Source organism: Watersipora subatra, chromosome 3, assembly GCF_963576615.1.
Source record: "Watersipora subatra chromosome 3, tzWatSuba1.1, whole genome shotgun sequence".
NCBI lineage: Eukaryota > Metazoa > Bryozoa > Gymnolaemata > Cheilostomatida > Watersiporidae > Watersipora > Watersipora subatra.
The window spans coordinates 43,505,744-43,527,912 of NC_088710.1; the positions used below are offsets into that span (position 1 = coordinate 43,505,744).

A 22,169-nucleotide genomic window follows, 5' to 3' on the forward strand; every position below is an offset into this window, starting at 1 on the left:
AGCTGGTTCAGCTATATTATCAGTTTGATATAAAGTGCCAATTTGGACTAAATCACCATGCGGTGACGTATGCCACTTAAACATGGAATAACAAGTGTCTCTTGACACTTGTTGGTCGTAATAGTCATCTGTTCTAGTTTGCCCATTCGCAAAAAATCCAGAGTGAGTTACAATTTCAGTTTTCACGATGCGACAATGGAATGCCTTACTTTTGTACTGCACCAAATTAGGTTTGTACAGTGTGAATGTCAAGTCATAGGGTTCATGAGAAGATTTCGTATCAGGTAAAATGCAGGGTGGCAATCGAGGAATTTTGAACTTGGCAATAGTATGCCCTGTCCTACATATCATTGGTGATTGACACGCACAAGGCGTAACCACAGTGAATAAGCACAATACACTCAGTAATAGGTGACTGATTCTGCCCGCATTGACCTGCCTGCGGTCAGGGGGTCTAGTACATGACTTTCGTGACTCACCCTTTCGCATTGACTGTTGATCACACAGTACCTCCTCTATTATCCAAAGGCACTGTCTGTATGGTTGATTGATGGGGAGCTCGCTCGGGTGCTCCCTCAGGAATTGTTATTGTTTGCGTAGGAGCTGGAATTTCCAACTCCGTCTCCTTTATTGACCTGTCCTTTTTGTCTTCTTGTGGCATCTCCTCCTTGCTTGTCGCTATCATAGCTGTACCTAAACTAACATCTAACAATTTGTTCTCTGCAAAAGTAGAAACAGTGTTAGTATATGTTTGTAGGTCAGTGTCATCGAATATAGCAACGCTGCATTCTAAATCTGGCTCAACAACATCTACAATGGGCTCAGGCTCCACTACCACCACCTTCTCCTCAACAGTCTCAATGACTTCAAAAGCAGAAGAGGCAAAGATGGTACAATTGTCTACTGGCTCAGGTTTCTCACTCGTAATAACAAGTTGCTTTTCCTGCGACCCAGTCGACGCAAAAGATGCCCCTGGTGCCTGAGGAGGGTATGGAAATTGTTGACCATACCAAGCCATCCAAGGTGGAGGTTGCATCCATGGATGTGACTGCATTGGATGCACCTGCTGATTCTGCTGAACTATTTTACCATTAGTCGAGTTTAAATTGCGTTTAGTGTCGCCCTGAGCCTCATTGTATGTGTGGTTGTTGGTGCGTTGCTGGTAGCCACCACGACTACTGTCACCGCGCCCATGACCACTAAGTCTACTATTGTTAGCGCTGTTAGTACTGCTACCATCACAGTGGTAGGACAAATGCTTATCCGAACCACATCGATAGCACAACCTTTTTTGTTTAGTGTCTCTCGTTCTATTAAACCTAGTGTTTTGAGGTGGAAAGTGACCTCTGTCCGAGCTGTAATTGGCAGCCACAGAAGAAGGTTCCTCGGCCGTTGTAGCCAAGCCCGCCTCCACACCTGTAGCAGCCTGCAACAACTCAGGCAGAGTCTTGCCTGCCAACGCCATTACACTTTTCTTAATCTTAGGTCTCAGTCCTTGCCGGAAATGTAGTAAAACAAAAGGGCTGAGTTCAGAGTCTTCACCCTGACTAACTAGTTTTCTAAATCGCTCATAGTATTTTCTAACGGTTTCGTTAGCACCTTGTTTAATGGTAGACAGCTCTAAAGCTACTTGTTCTGCGCCATGTGAAGCAGTTAGGCGCTTCTTCATGCGTACTTTCACTACACTATATGGTGCCACAGTGCCCACCTCTTTAATTATTTCTCTCAAATATGTCGCAGCTAAGTCTTTAACATAAACACCCAAAAGCATTGTATAACTTTCCTTAGGTACGTCGTTCAAATTACAGCATGTCTCAAAACGTAAGCAAAATGAGTCAAAATCTTCCTCTGCGGTTTTTCCAGAGTACACAAGACCGAATTTGACCCAGTCTTTCTTTGAACTATAATTAACTGACTTACCGTCAAATGAGATCTCACTCTCCTCCTTTTCTGGTCTGGTTGTCTCCTGCGTTCCCAGACGCCTTTCTAGTCTGCCAATTGCACGCAGCACTTGGTCCAATCTTTCCTCTACGCCATCAATCCTGTTGTTGGTGGCGTCTAAATGGTCGGCCACATCCGCAAATCTTGCCGTCATCTGACCTCTCAGCCTTTGCAAGCCTTCAGCCTGAGCCTCATCGTCTCCCACCTCAGCGGGGTTCTCCACAACTTCTTCCTCTACCGCAGCAGAAACCTGGGCATCAACCGCAGCTTGCCCAGTAGGCTCCTCGTCAGTCATGTCTTAGTTGTAGATACTTCTCAACTTCTGACACCAAAAATGTCAGGGCACACAGCCAACTGACACTTGAACTCGTTCTTGCACACAGCAACAAGTTCACTACTTAGTTATACTAAGTAACAAGTTTATCTTGCGTAGATGCGAATAAGTATATTTGAGTACGTATATACAAGCATTAGTGAAGGTTGTATACAACAGACTGCTGCATATAAAAAGTGTATTGCCTTTTATAGGTTTGGCAATACCAAAAGTATTTAGGCATCAGATAAAATAACATCTGTCAGGATGTTGTAAGTATAATATGAATTTGTTATGAATACAAGAGCAGGTTGCGAGAGACACATACATAATTAATTTGCTGTATGAATTTAGTTACAGACACAAGAACAGACAATATCAGTAGAAATCCAGTTGCAAAACAAAGCACTAAACAGGTTATCAGTTGAGTGGAATACCAAGAGATAACAGGTGTCAAACAAACTATAAAATGTTATTATTAAATATTCCAATGTGGGGAGATAAGCGGATGGGTGGTCTGACAGGTGAATTGGTGATTAGTAATAGCTGTTGATTGCGATGTTTCTCGTTGAACAGAATAAAGGTCATTGTTGGTCGTTTTGAGTTAGTTGTATTGTTCGTGAGGTATAGCTTGTAGCTATACCTTACAACTGTACCACTTGTACTGTACCACTTGTACTGTACTACTTGTACTGTACCACTTGTACTGTACCAATTGTGCTGTACCACTTGTACTGTACCACTTGTACTATACCAATTATACTATACCACTTATACTGTACCACTTGTACTGTACCACTTATACTGTACCTCTCGTACTATACCACTCATACTGCACCACTCGTACTGTACCACTCGTACTGTACCACTCGTACTGTACCACTCGTACTGCACCACTCGTACTGCACCACTCGTACTGTACCACTCGTACTGTACCACTCGTACTGTACCACTCGTACTGTACCACTCGTACTGTACCACTCGTACTGTACCACTTATACTGTACCACTCGTACTGTACCACTCTTACTGTACCACTCGTACTGTGTCACTCGTACTGTACCACTCTTACTGTACCACTCGAACTGTACCACTCGTACTGTACCACTCGTACTGTACCACTCGTACTGTACCACTCGTAATGTACCACTCATACTGTACCACTCGTACTGTACTACTTGTACTGTACCGCTTGTACTGTACCACTTGTGCTGTACCACTTGTACTGTACCACTTGTACTATACCAATTATACTATACCACTTATACTGTACCACTCATACTATACCACTCGTACTGCACCACTCGTACTGTACCACTCGTACTGTACCACTCGTACTGTACCACTCGTACTGTACCACTCGTACTGTACCACTCGTACTGTATCACTCGTACTGTACCACTCGTACTGCACCATGCGTACTGTACCACTCGTACTGTACCACTCGTACTGTACGACTCGTACTGTACCACTCGTACTGTACCACTCGTACTGTACCACTCATACTGTACCACTCGTACTGTACCACTCGTACTGTAACACTCGTACTGTACCACTCGTACTGTACCACTCGTACTGTACCACTTATACTGTACCATTCGTACTGTACCACTCGTACTGCACCACTCGTACTGTACCACTCGTACTGTACCACTCGTACTGCACCACTCGTACTGTACCACTCGTACTGCACCACTCGTACTGTACCACTCATACTGCACCACTCCTACTGTACCACTCGTACTGTACCACTCGTACTGTACCACTTTAATTAAACTCATGTGGGTTTGCTTTGAGTTTTCTTTCATCTCGTTTTTTAATAACCATATTTTATGGTGTTGATAAAACACATGACTGCAACAGGGCTTCTTGTTGCAGCCCTGGCTAGGTTTACTAAGATCATTGTATTAACTAGTTTGACTGAAGATAGTTAAACAATGAAACCAGGAATTGAAGATAAACTTGAAAAACGTTTTTGTGGATTTGATCAGAAAGTTTCAGTATTTTTCTATCATTTGCGACTGTTTTTGTTGTTTGAAGTGGTCAGACTGCCAGGATGTTTAAAGTTTAACATCAACAAAACTTGATCACACATGAAACTCTAAAGAAATAACAGTACTAGTCATTATCATTGCTCAGTTGATATCAGTTTTTGTGCTCCATTTGCAATATAAATATAACTGCTATCAAGTTTTTTGTCTATTTTAATCCTGGCATACAGACCACCTCAAACATAAAAAACAATTACGAATAATAAAAATATCGATACTTTCTGATAAACTCTACTAAAACTCTGTGTAAGTTCATCTTCAATGATGCTAGCTATAGGGTACAGCTATACAGCTATAGCTATAGGGTACAGCTATATAGCTATAGCTATAGGGTGCAGCTATACAGCTATAGCTATAGGGTGCAGCTATACAGCTATAGCTATAGGGTACAGCTATATAGCTATAGCTATAGGGTACAGCTATACAGCTATAACTATAGGCTACAGCTACACAGCTATAGCTATAGGGTACAGCTATATAGCTATAGCTATAGAGTGCAGCTATACAGCTATAGCTATAGGGTACAGCTATACAGCTATAGCTATAGGGTACAGCTATACAGCTATAGCTATAGGGTACAGCTATACAGCTATAGCTATAGGGTGCAGCTATACAGCTATAGCTATAGGGTACAGCTATACAGCTATAGCTATAGGGTGCAGCTATACAGCTATACAGCTATAGCTGAGGGTAAATTATTACCTTTGCATAACAAGTGAATATTTTGGTTTATTTTTATTTGAAAGCCCATTTCCACAAATAGTATGCTCATATACAAATCTACATGTATGATAACAAGCTAGCCACAGAAAGCTCTAGTACATCCTTTACTAGGCTTACATAGAGCGAGAACTTAGCGGCACACCCCCATATGAAACGGCACACCCCCATATGAAACGGCACACCCCCATATGAAACTGCGATGCTATCTTGCAAACAGCCGTGTCGCTCTCATTCTGTCATGATTCAGTGTCGTTATTTGGAAGTGAAGCAGCTGTGTGATGCGCCATCTTTGTGCCATAGATACAGCCTTGGAGACAAACAGTGTTACACTTGTTTGCGTATAGGTGTTGCTTCATGTGCAGAAAGTTTTGTTGTTGCGTCACTTAGCCATCGTTCCAGAGTAGCGCACTATGGAAACAAGAGCCTCTTATTGGCCCAGCATAGAACTTCTGCACTATTGCACCCGGGTGTGTCTGCGCTATCACTGTATGAAAACTTGGTAATAGTATAAGATAATCTATACTAATAATAACTGTAATATGTATTCTTAGCTGTTAAGATATTTTTGGGTTAATTGTTTCTTCTCATTTAGAACACACAACGCAAGCAAGCTCTGCTCCACTATGGTAAGGTGGGCAGTGAACAGAATCCCGACAGCTCGCTTTAACAAAGTACATGATGGCGCCATTACGATTAGTTTGTGGGCAATCCAGGGTCTCCATGTCTTTGTCAACACAGACATAGTCATAGGCTCTCTTGTGGTAGTAGAGCCCTGACATTAGGTATCCGTCATACTCCTACAAGTTTGTAAACAGTTAAATGAGAAAGGTCTTCAAAAAAACTTCTACTAGGCCAAGTTTTTAACTTGTTTACAATTTTACCGACAGTTTACAAGGAGTAAGATAATTGGCTGCTCAGTAGGTTTTGTTCATACTCTGTTCACTTCTAGCCTCTAGACTTTTCATAAAGATAGCGGAGAACATAAAGGTAGCTCTACTCTAATTGGTCCAGTAAAGTGATAAGAAATGAAAAAAAAAAAAAACTTCATGCCATATTTGAGCTTGGCCCTTTCACCTCTGGCGGCACTGATCTTACCCATTAGACTACACATCCTACTGAGCTTACAGATAAGTAATAGTGAAGATATTTATTACATCATTTAAAATATGTACAGCGACACTGCGTCACATGTAACTGTTACTAGCTGGCCTTATAGCCTTACTAGAAAAATGCCTGGCATTGCACGAGTCATCAAAACAGCTTATAAACAGTTGCAGATAATTTAGTGAAAAGGCACTGTAATGTTTATAAGCTGTTTTTATTCCGAAAGCAACACAGGATATTCAGCTAGTTTTTACTATAATAAAGTCTGTGTTCGTCTGTATAAAGATATTTCACAGCGCAATAGACTACCAGAGTTCTAATGATAATAAAATGTGTAATTAATTAGCTACCAAAAGCATTTTGCAGCAAATGTAAATGAAAGAATTTGCATTTAAATTTTTTGATAAAATTTTTAAAATTTGAGGCATAATAGGCGATTCCTGGATTGAAAGCTAAACAAAGTTTGCTAAAATAATTATAAGATTATTTCCAATTAATGGTTAAAGGAAGAGCACACAGAATACAATTTCTTTTACTTTAATCCCATTTGTGGTTTTTCAACAATAAAAATTTGAAAAATATTTAAATTCCAAATAGAAGTAGACAGGTAAACATATGATGTTAATAAAAGTAGACAAGCAAACATATGATGTTTATAGAAGTAGACAGGTAAACATATGATATTAATAGAAGTAGACAGGTAAACATATGATGTTAATAGAAGTAGACAGGTAAACATATGATGTTAATAGAAATAGACAGGTAAACATATGATGTTAATAGAAGTAGACAGGTAAACATATGATGTTAATAGAAGTAGACAGGTAAACATATGATGTTAATAGAAGTAGACAGGTAAACATATGATGTTAATAGAAATAGACAGGTAAACATATGATGTTAATAGAAGTAGACAGGTAAACATATGATGTTAATAGAAGTAGACAGGTAAACATATGATGTTGATAGAAGTAGACAGGTAAACATATGATGTTAATAGAAGTAGACAGGTAAACATATGATGTTAATAGAAGTAGACAGGTAAACATATGATGTTGATAGAAGTAGACAGGTAAACATATGATGTTAATAGAAGTAGACAGGTAAACATATGATGTTAATAGAAGTAGACAGGTAAACATATGATGTTAATAGAAATAGACAGGTAAACATATGATGTTAATAGAAGTAGACAGGTAAACATATGATGTTAATAGAAGTAGACAGGTAAACATATGATGTTAATAGAAGTAGACAGGTAAACATATGATGTTAATAGAAGTAGACAGGTAAACATATGATGTTGATAGAAGTAGACAGGTAAACATATGATGTTGATAGAAGTAGACAGGTAAACATATGATGTTGATAGAAGTAGACAGGTAAACATATGATGTTAATAGAAGTAGACAGGTAAACATATGATGTTGATAGAAGTAGACAGGTAAACATATGATGTTAATAGAAGTAGACAGGTAAACATATGATGTTAATAGAAGTAGACAGGTAAACATATGATGTTGATAGAAGTAGACAGGTAAACATATGATGTTAATAGAAGTAGACAGGTAAACATATGATGTTAATAGAAGTAGACAGGTAAACATATGATGTTAATGAAACAATGTAGAAACTAATAGATCAAGCAAACTGGTTACTACTAGTCACTGAATTTAGAAAATATTTTTGTCATTTATTCAGAATTAAAAATTTTTTTTTTAAAACAAGCATGTTTTTAATTATTTTTTTATTGATAGCTAGCTTACTACTATGTCACTTTATGGACGTTTTTGTAGCTGTAATCTATTTAAATAAAATAATTTATGGAATATTTTCATCAGAAATCTCTCTATAGTATTATTTTTTGATTAGATAATAGACACAAACAAAAGTAAAAGCGGTAGCTAATGGGTAGTAGACAGACTTCTTGCACTTGCATATGTGCATAAGTTACTGGTCTGTGGCAAGGCAGAGTTGTAATCTATTCTGGTTACCCAATGTGATCAGTCAGAGAGCTGATAAAGAATAACAAACTGTTAGATGTGCTGAACACTATGAAAACCTGTCAATTATCTGAGTACTAAACTGAACTGAATCGAAAAATCTATCAATAAACAATTAATCAGTTGGTTTTTTACAAATCCTTTAAAACTTTCAAAATTTTCCAATGCAAAAAAAAATTGGTCTATTTTAGCAACTTATCTCATTTTATCTAAAAACGCTGAAAGTTTCAACAGGAGATGCATCTTTGAAAACGATTACATGTTTAACTAAAAAGCACATACATGTTGCTCCAAAATAATTATACCTTAGTCCAAGATGGTGGACAGGTTAGTGTAGCAGGAATCATAATAGTGGTTGATCTTGTTGGAACATAACATCTGGCGCAGGGCACATTGCGATCCCTTTGCTTATAGAATGTATCATAATTTGTGTCAAATATCCAGTTACTAAGATGTGAATTCAACATGTTGGACTGGTACTCTGGTTTAGATGGCAGGCATGTGTAGACAGATGAGCCACCAGTGTGTGTGTAACTCTGGCCTGCAACCCATCCTGAAACGTACATGTAGGTGTGGGCTTAATCATCTGGAATATTACAATTGACAGGCGTACAGCTATATATATATATATATATATATATATATATATATATATATATATATATATATATATATAAATATATATATAAATCTCAAAGTTTGTGTGTGTATTTCGGTTTGTTCAGATATATAGCTATTAAAATATCGGGATGAGGAATCTGTACCACAGAAGATTTGATCTCAGAACACCTCGCTCGCCAGGTACATACCTCACCAATTATAAGTTACGCGACATTGATAGATTCATTGGACGATTTATGTCGCTATGGGAGTGAAAATACGCTATCGCTTTCGGTATGGCGCAAAATAAATTTATGTTTGCTCTCATGGCTCTTATTGGTAATCTATCTCAAATTAGCCATTGGCAATGTGCCTGGCTAATGGTGAGTGGCAGGCAACTACAGAACATCTCACTGTTTATAAGCTGATTTTTAATACCCGTGCAATGCCGGGCATTCCGCTAGTCTTATCTATAGGCCTATATATATAAATCTCAAAGTTTGTGTTTATGTGTGTGTTTCGATTTGGCCAGCTATAGCTATTAAAATTTAGGAATAAAATATCTGTTTCATGCTGGATTTTATTTTGGAATCTCCCATTCGCCAGGCAAATATTTTACCAATTAAGCCACACGAGATGCTTCTGAGGCAAATTGAAATCTAAGGCGATATGAGCTGTTATGTCAGTTAAAATAGGCATAACATTCTGTGTTGCGCAACTCAACGTGACTAAAGCTTGCTCTCACGGCACATATTGGTTAGTTTAGCAATGCAGATACTAGCTTGCTCAAATTGACCATTAGCAATGTGCAATTCTAATGGTCAGTGGCAGGCAATACATTACCTGCCACTGTTTTATAAGCTGTTTTTAATACCCATGCAACCTCGGGTATTTCGCCAGTACAGTATATGCATGCCACACAAAATGTTCAATTTTCAAATTTCAATAAAATGCGCAGAGGCCTTTATGTTAATCACTTTGTTTCCATGCTTTGAAAGAGTTTGAAGTTGTTCCACTCCGAATCACGGATATGGTAAAATCTGAAAGCAGTCGATCCAATTTTGCTTCGCTAAATTAGTATGAAAGCATTTGCTGTGAGAGTATTTCAACATAATAGAGATGCTCACTGCTGATGGATTTGAATCGAATTGCTCTCCTCAGTAGAGGCAAAAACATTTCATCACACGGCTACATGGATCTCTGCTACAAAGAAATTCTACTATTGCTCACTACTGTTTCTGTTTGACTTTTTGTTTTTACATTAAAGGTTTACTTGCAACAAAACTCACATTATGGTTATTTGGTATCAAAAGATTCACCATGTCTTACTCTGCTGTGTTGTAGGTGCAAAATATGTGGAAATGTGATTACAAGCTCTTAAAAGCTAAAAAACGAACAGTTAATCGCCGCCATCACGAAAATGCCGTAGATCGGAATCAGTTTATTTCTCTGACGTAGTCAATCCATTTGGTTATTGTTTTGACACATGATGTTCTCACTTGAATTGAAAGGCCAATAAAAGGCTCACTATAAAACTTCTCGTAGCACTAGTTTATAACAAAAAACTTAGAGTTCTACCGAAGGGCCCTTACCAAATATAAATGCTCGTTACTGTACAGTTTTGTTTCGGCTTGGTGTAATCATCTAGCCGTAATCTGATCATGTGACCAATACTTCCTGGTAAACAGCGCAAAAAATTTCTGTAGCATCTTTTGACTATCACAGGTGCCCAACAGGCTCGTCATGTTATCAGATGATGAAATGCACTTCTTCGAGCTAAGGTTAAAAGATTAAATGAATTTTCACGGTAGGTTATAAGAGTGACAAGTGGCAACATTACAATGATGATGAAATAGACGCGTAAGGACAATAGACATGGTTTTATTGAATGCGTGAAGTATATTTGTAAAAATATTTTTACGAATGAAGTTGCCTGAAAGTGTAAACACAAGCCATCTTGCTCAAGTACATCCCATTTGAGCCGTTTTGGAAAGATATTCTAATCTACGGCAGTTTCGTGATGGCGACGATTAACAGTTCGTTTCTGAGCTTTTAAGATTTTGTAATCACGTTTCCACATATGTTGCACCTACCCCACAGCGGAGTAAGACATGGTGAATCGTTTGATACCAAATAACTGTAATGCGATTTTTGTTGCAAGTAAACCTTTAATATTTGCCAAGCATGAGTTGCTTGTACAATGATGATGAAGTAACTACTTTTCAGTGCAACTAGTTGGCTGCGCTTGAAATGAAACGTTACAGTGACTCAAAAGTGAGTCTTTTTAGCAAGTTTTGTTTTGAAGGATACATCAATAATACATCAGATAATCATGTCATAATCAAGTCCATCATGAATTTGTTAGAAGCGGGCAACTCCAAACCCATTCGAAGTATGGAAGTACCTCGAATATCGAGTATAATGCATTTAGGCTGCTGATCAGAACACTGACAAGCTTCCTCCTTTATGGTACCACCATGCATCAATCTATATTGTAATTCTAATTGGTTGTTGCTTACACTCCCGTACAGGCAGCTCAACAGTGGTAGTAGAAACGCACAGGCTGCAGACTGTGTTCAAATTACAGAAAGAGAACATACATGTCCCTAACCTAGATCAGACATATAAGCAGATATTACCAAACATTAATACTTGTCTTTTAGCTTAAAGCATGCAATTGGTGGTGAGATATGGCAATTACACACAATCAGACTTCTTAGCTTAATCATTTTGAAATATAAGTTATCATATTTTTAGTTTTTAGTATTATTGCACTCTGCCTATGAAATCATATAAACAATTATGGTATGTAAAACTATGAGTGGGTTTCATTTACATTAGAGTCAAGCCATATCTGCTGCAAAACCAAGCAACTTCAGTGATTGCTGAAAAAAGTGTTCAAAATACAATTTAATGATGCTATCATATTTAGAGGCGTAAAACTCAAAAATAATAACGCTACACATATTACTGGTTATATAATTATACGATATACCTAAACTAAAGCTATATTTTACGTAGTGAAAAATTTCATTGCCAGAATGATAAAATTATTTGTAATTACTACTAAAAAAATTGTCAGGCTGGTATAACATGGCCGTTGCTAGTACTATAGAGAAACTCGTTAGTTTCTGGTCTGAAATATTGCTAGATACATTATTTACTGAAAGCACTCTAACTAGCATGACACTGTTGCAAAAGTCTGGTACTATGATGTTATACCATTAGTTCTAGAAAAAGATTTGATGTTATGATGGTATACCATTAGTTCTAGAAAAAGATTTGATGTTATGATGGTATACCATTGATTGTGCAGAAAGATCTAATGTTATTATGTTAAGCCATTTGCTGTACCAAAAGGTTTGATTTTATGATGTTGTGCCATTAGTTGTACAGAACCTAAAAAGTCTTAGAATGGAAACAGTTAAGCAAGTGTACCAACCTGTAAATATTTCTTCTGTAGAATTGTTGCAAGATTGTTTCCCCCATCTGATATATGAGCTTCCAGCTCCTACAAGCTGGTGCTCTAAAAATGACATTAATATCTAATCACCTTCTGCATATACATGTAAATGTTTAATCATGATAAGATCTTTTTGCTGAACTCAAGTTGTAGCTAGTAGTGTGACTTAATTTTAAAATTGCAGTTCGCAGTTCGAACAGATTATCTCTTTACAATGCTTAATGCATATTATAAGGAGAGGGATGGTTTGGGAGAAGAATGACCAACCATCAGGTAAGGAGGTAGGCATTGTTTCATTCTTTTGCAAGACTTCTTCCAATTCTTGTAACTTCTTGCTGTTATATTGTAAAATGCTAAGGAGTCCATGAGCAATAGTCACGTTCATCTGTTGCAGTAGTGTATCTAAATAACAATTAACAGCAGTGCACACTTGAATAGCAATAATTATAAATAGCATCAGTACGTTTTTACATTTGGTGGTAACTTTTGTAGCTTGACTAAAGTTAACAAAGTGTTCAATTCACACCTCCTTCAGACTGTTTACACAGCCTCTAGACTGTTTACACAGCCTTTAGACTGTTTACACAGCCTCCAGATTGTTTACACAGCCTTTAGACTGTTTACACAGCCTTTAGACTGTTAATACAGCCAGCCTCCAAACTGTTTACACAGCCTCCAGACTGTTTACATAGCTTTCAGACTGTTTACACAGCCTTTAGGCTGTTTACACAGCCTCCAGACTGTTTACATAGCCTTCAGACTGTTTACACAGCCTTTAGACTGTTTACACAGCCTCCAGACTGTTTACACAGCCTTTACACTGTTTACACAGCCTCCAGACTGTGTACACAGCCTCCAGACTGTTTACACAGCCATCAGACTGTTCACACAACCTCCAGACTGCTTACACAGCCTCCAGACTGTTCACACAGCCTCCAGACTGTTTACACAGCCTCCAGACTGTTTACACAGCCATCAGACTGTTCACAAAACCTTCAGACTGTTTACACAGCCGCCAGACTGTTTACACAGCCTCCAGACTGGTTACATAGCCTTCAGACTGGTTACACAGCCTTCAGTCTGTTTACACAGCCATCAGACTGGTTACACAGCCTTTAGACTGTTTACACAGCCTTTAGATTGTTTACACAGCTTTCAGACTGTTTATGCAGCTTCTGACTGTTTACACACTAACTCTTTAAATAAAAACGTCTGGTATAGTTAAAAAAGAATGATTTTTGAAGCTTCCAACCAGTAAGAAGCAGAGACAATAAGTTTTGCAATGCCTAGACCTTCTTGAAATGATGCAAGACAATTAATTGTTTATGTATGTAGCTGTGCACATTGCATATGTTAAATGATGCAAGACAATTGTTTACGTATGTAGCTGTGTGCGTTGCATTGGTTAAATTTGCCAAAGAAAAGAATACAATTTAAAAACTTATGAACACACAAAATATTAATATGAAACATAATAAAAAATAAATAAGTTAAATTGGAACTATTGCTACATAGCCTCACCTAATAATGGCTACATAGCCTCACCTAAATATTGCTATACAGCCTCATCTAACTTTTGCTACATTGCTTTACCTAATTATTGCTACATAGTTTCACCTCATAATTGCTACACAGCTTCACCTAATTAATGTTATATAGTCTCACCTAAAAAGAGCTGACTCTCGTTACTGGGAAGATTGATGCCGACTGATCGTTTCTTTATGTCATGTCCGATTGGGAAAAAGGAAACAGGCAGCATCTAACAATAGTATATGTTAGAGTAATCTTAGGCCAGTCATGGTGGCAAATGAGATGAGCTAATGTATGCATTTTTGTGGCATAAGAACAGTGTAATGCGTATTCACAGTATAATGCATAATCATAATGTAATGCATATTCACAGTGTAATGCATTTTCACAACAAAATGCTTATTCACCATGTAATGCATATTCACAATGTAATGCATTTACACAATGTAATGCATATTCACAATGTAATATGTGTTCACAATGTAATGCATATTTACAATGTAATGCATATTCACAGTGTAATGCATTTACACAGTGTAATGGATATTTACTATGTAATTTATTCTCACAATGCAATGCATATTCACAATATATTTATTCGCACAGCAATGTATACTCTCATATTCACAACTTGTATATTAAAATTTTTTTTAAAGTTTTTTGTAGGTATGACATGTTTTATCATTTTAGATATGAATAAAAATTCTACAGCTTGAGTAAAATATTTTGGTCATGTGATTGTTTTCTTTCAGAATATAATTATTTAATGCATAACAAGATCACATAAGTTAGTAGATTATGCCAATAAATTTAAACTGGTCATCAAAAAATAATTACCTTTGATCAAAAATTCTATTTTTATTAAATCTTCAATTAAAATGTTTAATTTTATATTGAAATTTACTAAAAATTATTAAAATGGCTTTACTTAAAATTTCAGTGAATTTCAACAAAACTGGTTAATCTTTGTTTTACTTCCCTAAAGTGTTTAAATATATTGAGTAAAGATTCTCAACAAGAGTGCTTTTATTAAAGGCCAGATGTTTTATGTTTAATGGAACAATAAAGTACAACAAGAAAAAGGAATATATTTGTGGCATTATTTTAATTCAAGCAGTATTAGATAGTGGAGTAAGAAAGAACAAAAACTATACTTGCAAGTTTCCAACTTTAACTTGTATAGCATGCGTACATGAAAATAAAAATGAGTATCAAATTTTAACTTAATTTACATATATACATGTACTAGCCAAATGCCTGACATGACGCGAGCAATAAAATAGTAATCTAATGAATTTGAGTAGCTTACCTCCTAAGCTACGTAGTAGACTAGATTTTTACTAAAAACAATAGCTGTGTTTTAGGCCAGTTTAATAATCACTACATTATGCATAACCAGCAACTGTTCTAGTTAATAACCCAAAGCGATTTTTGAGTATTTTAACTAGTGTAATTAACCAAACATGTACAAACATTCATTGCTATGGTCAATTAAACGGTCGGTAGGTAAGCGGCAGCCACTACTTTCCAAGAGCTGCCTGCCAAGTGAAACGGTTAGTTCGAGTGGCCTACAGTAACAGCCGACCGTCAGTGGCCTACAGCCGACACGACGCATGTCTGCATGTCTGTAGGCATGGCGGCCTACAGCCGACATGCCTCTAGAGCTGTTTTACAGCTCTGTAAGCCATGCCGGCTTACAGTGGCATCTACTCGCCCTGCCAACAGCCACGCTGGCAAAGACTGTTCAGGCAAGAACCGAGTTCCTCCAGGTTGGGCCAGAGAGCCGTTTGTCAGTGGATGTTAAGACTGTGAAAAAGGCAATTGAAGAACAGACTGCAGTGGTCAAGGCCAAACTGTCAGCGAGCTGCCCTAGCTAGTGCAGCAACAAAACATGTCTAGCAATTGCAGGAAAAGAATGGCCGCCTTCTGGAGCCCGAAAGGAAATCATTCCAATGCTGGGGGTGTGGAAGCTAGGTGCATGTCCACTGAGACTGTCCCAGTAAAAAGCTACAGAACTGAGAAAACCACTTAGGGTCATGAACATAGGGCCAACTACTGCTTGCACCAAGGCCATGAACCATTTTTCCGGCAAAAGAACATACGTCAGCCTGACATGCTGCTGGTCAGGAATGCCTCGCCAAAAGGAAGTTTAGTCTGGGAGAGCTGGGAAAGTAATAGAGAGCTGAGACGAAAAAAGTCTGATATTGTGGCACTGACCAAAATGGTGGTGAAGGAGATTTCAGCCATAGCTTTGTGAAATTACTGTGACACTCTGAAGGAACAGAAAACTGAGTCCTTTGAGAACATCACGGAAATGGTGGCATGTTCTGAACCAGATTGAGCCTACAAGGCTGCGTTGCCAGGAGCACACGCAGAGATTGGCTTCAAGGACCATGGCTGGGGCAACGTCGGAAGCCTGTTTTAACAGTTGGCCCAACGTGCTTTAGGCCTCCTTCCAGTTTGATCTGACACTCCAAGAGCTTACTTCAGAAGTGTGGACTCTCGAGGCAAACCCCAAAACCGAGCCTGAGGATAACCAGCCTTGCCGCACACCCATCTGTCTGACTCAGTCAATACTTCAGAGGACTGCTTTGGCATATTCAGGAGCGTTCAGGCCTCAGGAACTTGCCTCATAAAGCAGCTGTAGTGCAGAACTAATCAAAGCGTAAGTCCTGGACCAGCCTGTCTCTCTCTTCCAGTTACTTCCTCCCCGGGAAGATAAAGGTTTTACCTGTTCAGTTTCTGATCAACAAGCTGGTGAACTACAAACTTGCTGAGCTTTAGTCAGTGTTTAAAGATTCTCCCAGGGCGTGAGAAACTTGTTGGAGAAGAGTGGCAGCTATAGTCTCGTGGCCAATGGGACCCGGTTACAATTTTATGGGGTCATACGCCTGCCTATACGAGTCCAGAAGGTAAAAACTGAAGAGGTCTTTATGGTGAGCCCAATCAATGAGGAGGCTATTCTTGAGATGCATTTTTAGTGACTCGCCAATGGGCTATGAAGTTTAAGAAGCTTGTGATCTATACATATTACATATAAACATTACATATTGACAATTAGCCACGTAAGGTATTTGCTTACATGCAGTAAAATGGCCTCAAAATTAATAACTTATGCATCGCCTGACAAAACAAAGAGAATTTTGTTTTATTAATAATATCTTATATAGAGCATTAATTCTGTATATATTTTGTATGCTAAAGGCTATTACAAAAGTATCAACATTTTTATTAAATATTTATACCTTATATTTATACCAAGATCTTGGAAGGTTTACACTTTGAATTTTTTTAAAGAAATCCATGTTAATTAATCTCACCTTGTAATTATGTGTGCGCGAGTGTGCATGAGTGCATATATGCGTGAGCGTGCATGTGTGTCAATGCAATGGGTTTCTACATTTTTAGCCAATTTTATCCAAACTTACCTATGCAAATCATCTATGCCTTACGCCAGGCTGCTAAAAAATCTTTGGTTTTTAAACTTCATCCGGTTTCGAAGAATGAGGCTCTTAAATATCCAGCTATTGATTAAAGCAAGAAATTTAGAGCATCACTAGGCTTACTGTTTGTAACAATATATTATGTTGTTGAAACTTTAAATAAATTTTTAATTAACTCTAAACCGAAAATATAATTCCTTAAAAAATTGAAGTAAATTTTGTGTTTATACCAACATCTTACTTGGTTCACAGTAACCTCCAGCTGATCAACTCTGCTCTTCAAAGTCTCTACTTCCTTCTGTAGCATCTGGTTACTTATCTGAGAGTAGACTGATACAATCAGAGCTGAGACTGCTATAACAGCACTCAACATCTGGATAACTTCATGTTGCCTGTATCGTATAGCTGAGCTGCTTTTCTCCATTTCTGTTGCTGCAATCCAAAAATTAAAACAAGTGATTATATATATTATAGATTATATATGTTGGAGTTATTTATATTTTGGTATCATCTTTAAATTGTTTTTAAATGAATTAATCAATAAAAATTTGTTAAACCGTAGACTTATTATTTTGGTATTATAAAAAAATTATCCTTTGTTACTTGCTTTATTTTTATTTAAAAGATAACCCAAATTTAAATGTATTTTATAATGATACAACGACTAATGCACATAACATCATTTATTTCTGTGCTAAACCAGCGCGAATATTATTGCCCTAATCGGTTGCTATTACAATATTCTTTTTTTGTACAAAACTTTGTTTACCAGAAATTCAAGTTCTGGGATGAAATATTTGCTGGAATCACATTGCAAAATGCAATCAACAGATTTATTGTATTTGAACAACAGAACAATCGTATTTGTTGTGATGCTTCTATAGATGCTTTCATTCTATTTGATAACCATGGCTATTGGCTATAATATTATAGACTGACATATGTGGCGCTGATATGCGGTTCAACACGGCTAGTTTTTATCATCAACTCTGAGAACTGAAACAAAAAATGTTGCCATGCATACTCATGATATATTCATTCTTTATCTGTTCTATATGTATTTTAGATGAAAGAACATTTAATGTATTAAAATCTTCATGATTATACAGAACTCTAACAAACCTTAGGATCCTCATACATTGAAACAAAGGCGATTGGTTTTATCTGAAAAGCAAATAGATGAAATTTTATCCATTGATACTTTACTAGATCTGTGTAGAAACCCATTAGAGCCTTTCTATTCATTGTAAAAGCACTAAAAGACCCCTCTATCTCACATTGAAAACCTTTGCTGAACATATTCCGTTTAATATTCTATTACACCTGTTCAGTACTCGATAAATCTATGTAATTATATCAATCACAGTGTCTGTGTGTCTGTTATTCTGTGATTCTGTGAACCGGTGTGTCTATAACTATTAAAATCTTGAAATGACAAGCTCGATTCGTGCTGGTTTTGAACTCACGACGAATGCAAACACAAGTCTCTAATAAGGCATTTAACCACTGAGCTACACGGTCCTTAGAACACCAAAAACCCTTTTTCCGATTCAACTCACTAAATGACGTATTAATTGATATATTATGATATGATATGATGCCTCTGCTATAAAATATTATTTCGCCCCAACTCTCTAAAACATGATGGTTTCCGGCGTCACCATATTAAGGTGAATTTGTTTTCTGCCATACAATATCAACAATAATTTCTCTTGAAATTAAAATTTGGCGATTCTATCTCAGCTCAGCGCCATCCGTTATAGTAACAATGGGTTTGCAAACAGATAAGTGATAAAATTTTAGTTAAAGTTTGAAGTTTACTAAAATACATAATAACACTTTCCTCAAGTATGTGTTTATTAAGCAAAATTAATTTAAATTAAATTCAGCATTTATGTTACACGTCTGTCTCGAAGGTAAAAACCTGTTATGTTACATTTTCTTGCAGATCATAACCACAAAATGCACTAAAGTCATTGTCGGTAATTATAGTTACTAAGGTTAACATATTGTTCTGTTACTAATTTTAATGATGAAAATTTTGACAATTTTTACCAGGAGGTGATTGAGCTATACAATTACTATGGGTTTCTATATCCCTCCAACTGTCTAAACAATATTTTCGCCTTATGACGCTATCACTGAAACGACCTAAAATCGTATAATTGTATACCAAACAATTTTTCATCGTATTCGTAGCACAACAGACTATATTTAGCCATTACTCGCTAATGATGTTTACATTAGATTTATGTTTAAACACCTTTCCAGTTTTATTTTGTCTCCTAATTTATTTAATCAAAAACTTTTTTATGATATGAAATTTAAAAGTTACAGTCGTTTGAAAAAGTTTGAAAACCTTCACAGTTGTTTTGATTTTTCTTCTAATTCATTTGAACTGTACAAAAACACTTTTCTCATGATATGAAGTTTAAAAGTTAGAATGGCAAATGTTGTACTTGTTAAATACAAATAAATTTTCTGTCCAAAGAGTCTTTTATTACCGGGCAACTAGTAGGTTCAGCTAGTAGTTGTATATTTAAGTGGTTGTTATAGGCAAGTGATACTTACCTTAGTTATAGGCAAGTGATACTTACCAAGTTCTAAAACTGCTCGTCGAATCAGATCTCTTCAGTCAAAAGTCTTATCTGCAAAGAGCTGCTGATTTTGATACCTCAAGTTTACCTCGCTTACATGTAGATATAGCAGCTGTCACATAGCAATCAGCCAATCGGATGTAGTATCTTAAACTGGTGCGTCAGCTGCTTCTTAATTTGACCAATAGCATTGTCTAATGCTCTTGGCACTGCTCATGTTTTAATACCGCGCCCAAAATGTTATTGACAATGCTCTATGTATGTATGAACTTTGTGCCAACAGATCTGTTATGATCCTTAGAAGCTGACAGATAAATTATGAGGTCAAGTTGTAAGAGTTAGCGATTTTTGAATAAAAAAATACAATAAAGTGACCTTTGAGTATTCCTGTGATGTGCTTCCTGAAGCCAGCCACAAACTTCTGCAACTGATGCTAAGCAGGAACATAAGTAAAAAGTTTTTGGCTTATTCCATGACAAATTGTAATGATATGACATCTATAACAAAGCATAATGCAAAACAGCTCAACCTAATTTAAAATAACATAATTTCATGTAGCAAAACACATGATATAACATGATATAACAAGGCAAGGCATATATATATATATATATACATATATATATATATATATATATATATATATATATATATATATATATATATATATATATATATATATATTTATATATGTATTTATATATATAATATATATATATTTATTTATATATATATTTATATATATATATATTTATATATATATATATTTATATATATATATAGGTTATGCTGGCAAACCTATATATAGGTTATATATGACACGCCACCACTCAACATCTCGAACATCTCTTAGCATGAATATACTAAGCTGGCTATCCTAGTGGTAGCAATAGGGAAACACGCTATTGTTGACATTGGTAAGAAAGTTCTACAAACACAGCATCACATCTTGCTTGTTTAACATTGAAAGAAAACCAAAGTGTTTTCCTTGTTTAATCAGCATGTGTTTCCTGGCATTATGTAAGACTAAATATATTTACTAAGGAAATAGTTGTAACAGTCAGGTGAGACAAAAGTTATGCTATTTGATGTATAGAGTGTTCACTCTCTTGTGCAAGAACATAACTACCACTATACTCCGTTTGTAAGGTACTAGTTTATTCACATTCGCACAACTGTTCATCAATTTCAGCAACGGGTATTGTAATTATTGGGCTACTTAAAATAACTAGAAATTCCACTGTCATACAGCCCATGACCAAAGTGCTATTGGAAAAAAAAGAAAGGGCACTACTGATGGTTGAGAAATTCAATATTAGCAGTCAAATGGCACTGCAGTGCAATAGGATAACTGCAATGGTAGCTGTAATGTACTGGGTGTGGGTGTTATTATATACAACAAATAGCAATAATGAAAGGAAAAGATTATATGTTTATATCTCTCCCCTGCAATAGGAGAAATGCAATATTGGCCAATATTAGAAGTAAAATGCATTAATATTATTAGAATAACCAATATTATTAACATAGTAATAATATAAAACCAATGCACAATTTTGTTTACATTTAAAAACGTCATAGCTAACAATATCATGAAATTGTGATATTTATATAGATTTTTAGAAATCCTGTACTATGTAGTCATTGTTCTGTAGTCATCCAAACTTATAATTAGTTATTGTAATAATCTCATAAGAACTGTTAGAAAACATCATCGTCATTTTCTTTACTTACACTGCGTTGGGCATCAGTTAGAATACCAAAGTGCTCCAAATTGTCTAAAATGTCAGTTACTTTTAAATCGGCAAAAATGAAATGATTTCAGTACTCCTAACTTAATTACAGAAACCTTCGGCATTTCGACTATGCTATAGACTGGTGAAACGTGCACGTTATTTTTTTCGTGAAACGCACACGACTTAATCGTTCTATTCTCTGTCGCTCGGCGTTTTAATTTCTGGTCTTAACTTTGATAAAAGTGAGGCTTAGCAAGTTTTAATAACGATTTTCGGCCAAATAAATCTGTCTATTTATGTATAATCCGATCAGATGGGTTAGTTTTAGGAATTTGCGGTAACATTTCAAAGGCTTGGTTTTAAATAGGTTTATATGCGTTTTGTATCATTATTATACTTAAACGACTTTACTGAAAAATAGTTAAATTTGTTGATAGGATTTCGTTACAAGGGTTTGGTGACGGCTGTCAACGGATAATTTTTCGGGAGTTGTGTGCACATGCGCATTTATCATAAATCTCCCAAACCAATCGCTTCGCTCGTGTTTGGTCGTGGGAATATATTATTTGTTATCTGTTAAGTATTTATGAATTGAATTATGATATATATATATATATATATATATATACAATCAGAATTGTATCCTGTTGCCCATAAAAGTGCTTG

At 36.3% G+C, this 22,169-nt stretch overlaps 1 protein-coding gene across 1 annotated transcript; it reads right to left on the minus strand.

Annotated features, from left to right (window-relative positions):
- Positions 1 to 5,008: 5,008 nt before the first annotated feature.
- On the minus strand, positions 5,009 to 19,839 carry LOC137390238 (uncharacterized). The gene is made up of 7 exons (XM_068076556.1): positions 19,768 to 19,839; positions 17,412 to 17,602; positions 13,863 to 13,956; positions 12,465 to 12,599; positions 12,177 to 12,260; positions 8,440 to 8,687; positions 5,009 to 5,824 (listed from the first exon to the last, which is right to left on the minus strand). Exons 2-7 carry the CDS (start codon positions 17,592 to 17,594, stop codon positions 5,612 to 5,614), a joined length of 957 nt encoding a protein of 318 aa, XP_067932657.1. The 5' UTR covers positions 17,595 to 17,602; positions 19,768 to 19,839; the 3' UTR covers positions 5,009 to 5,611.
- Between the last annotated feature and the right edge of the window lie 2,330 nt (positions 19,840 to 22,169).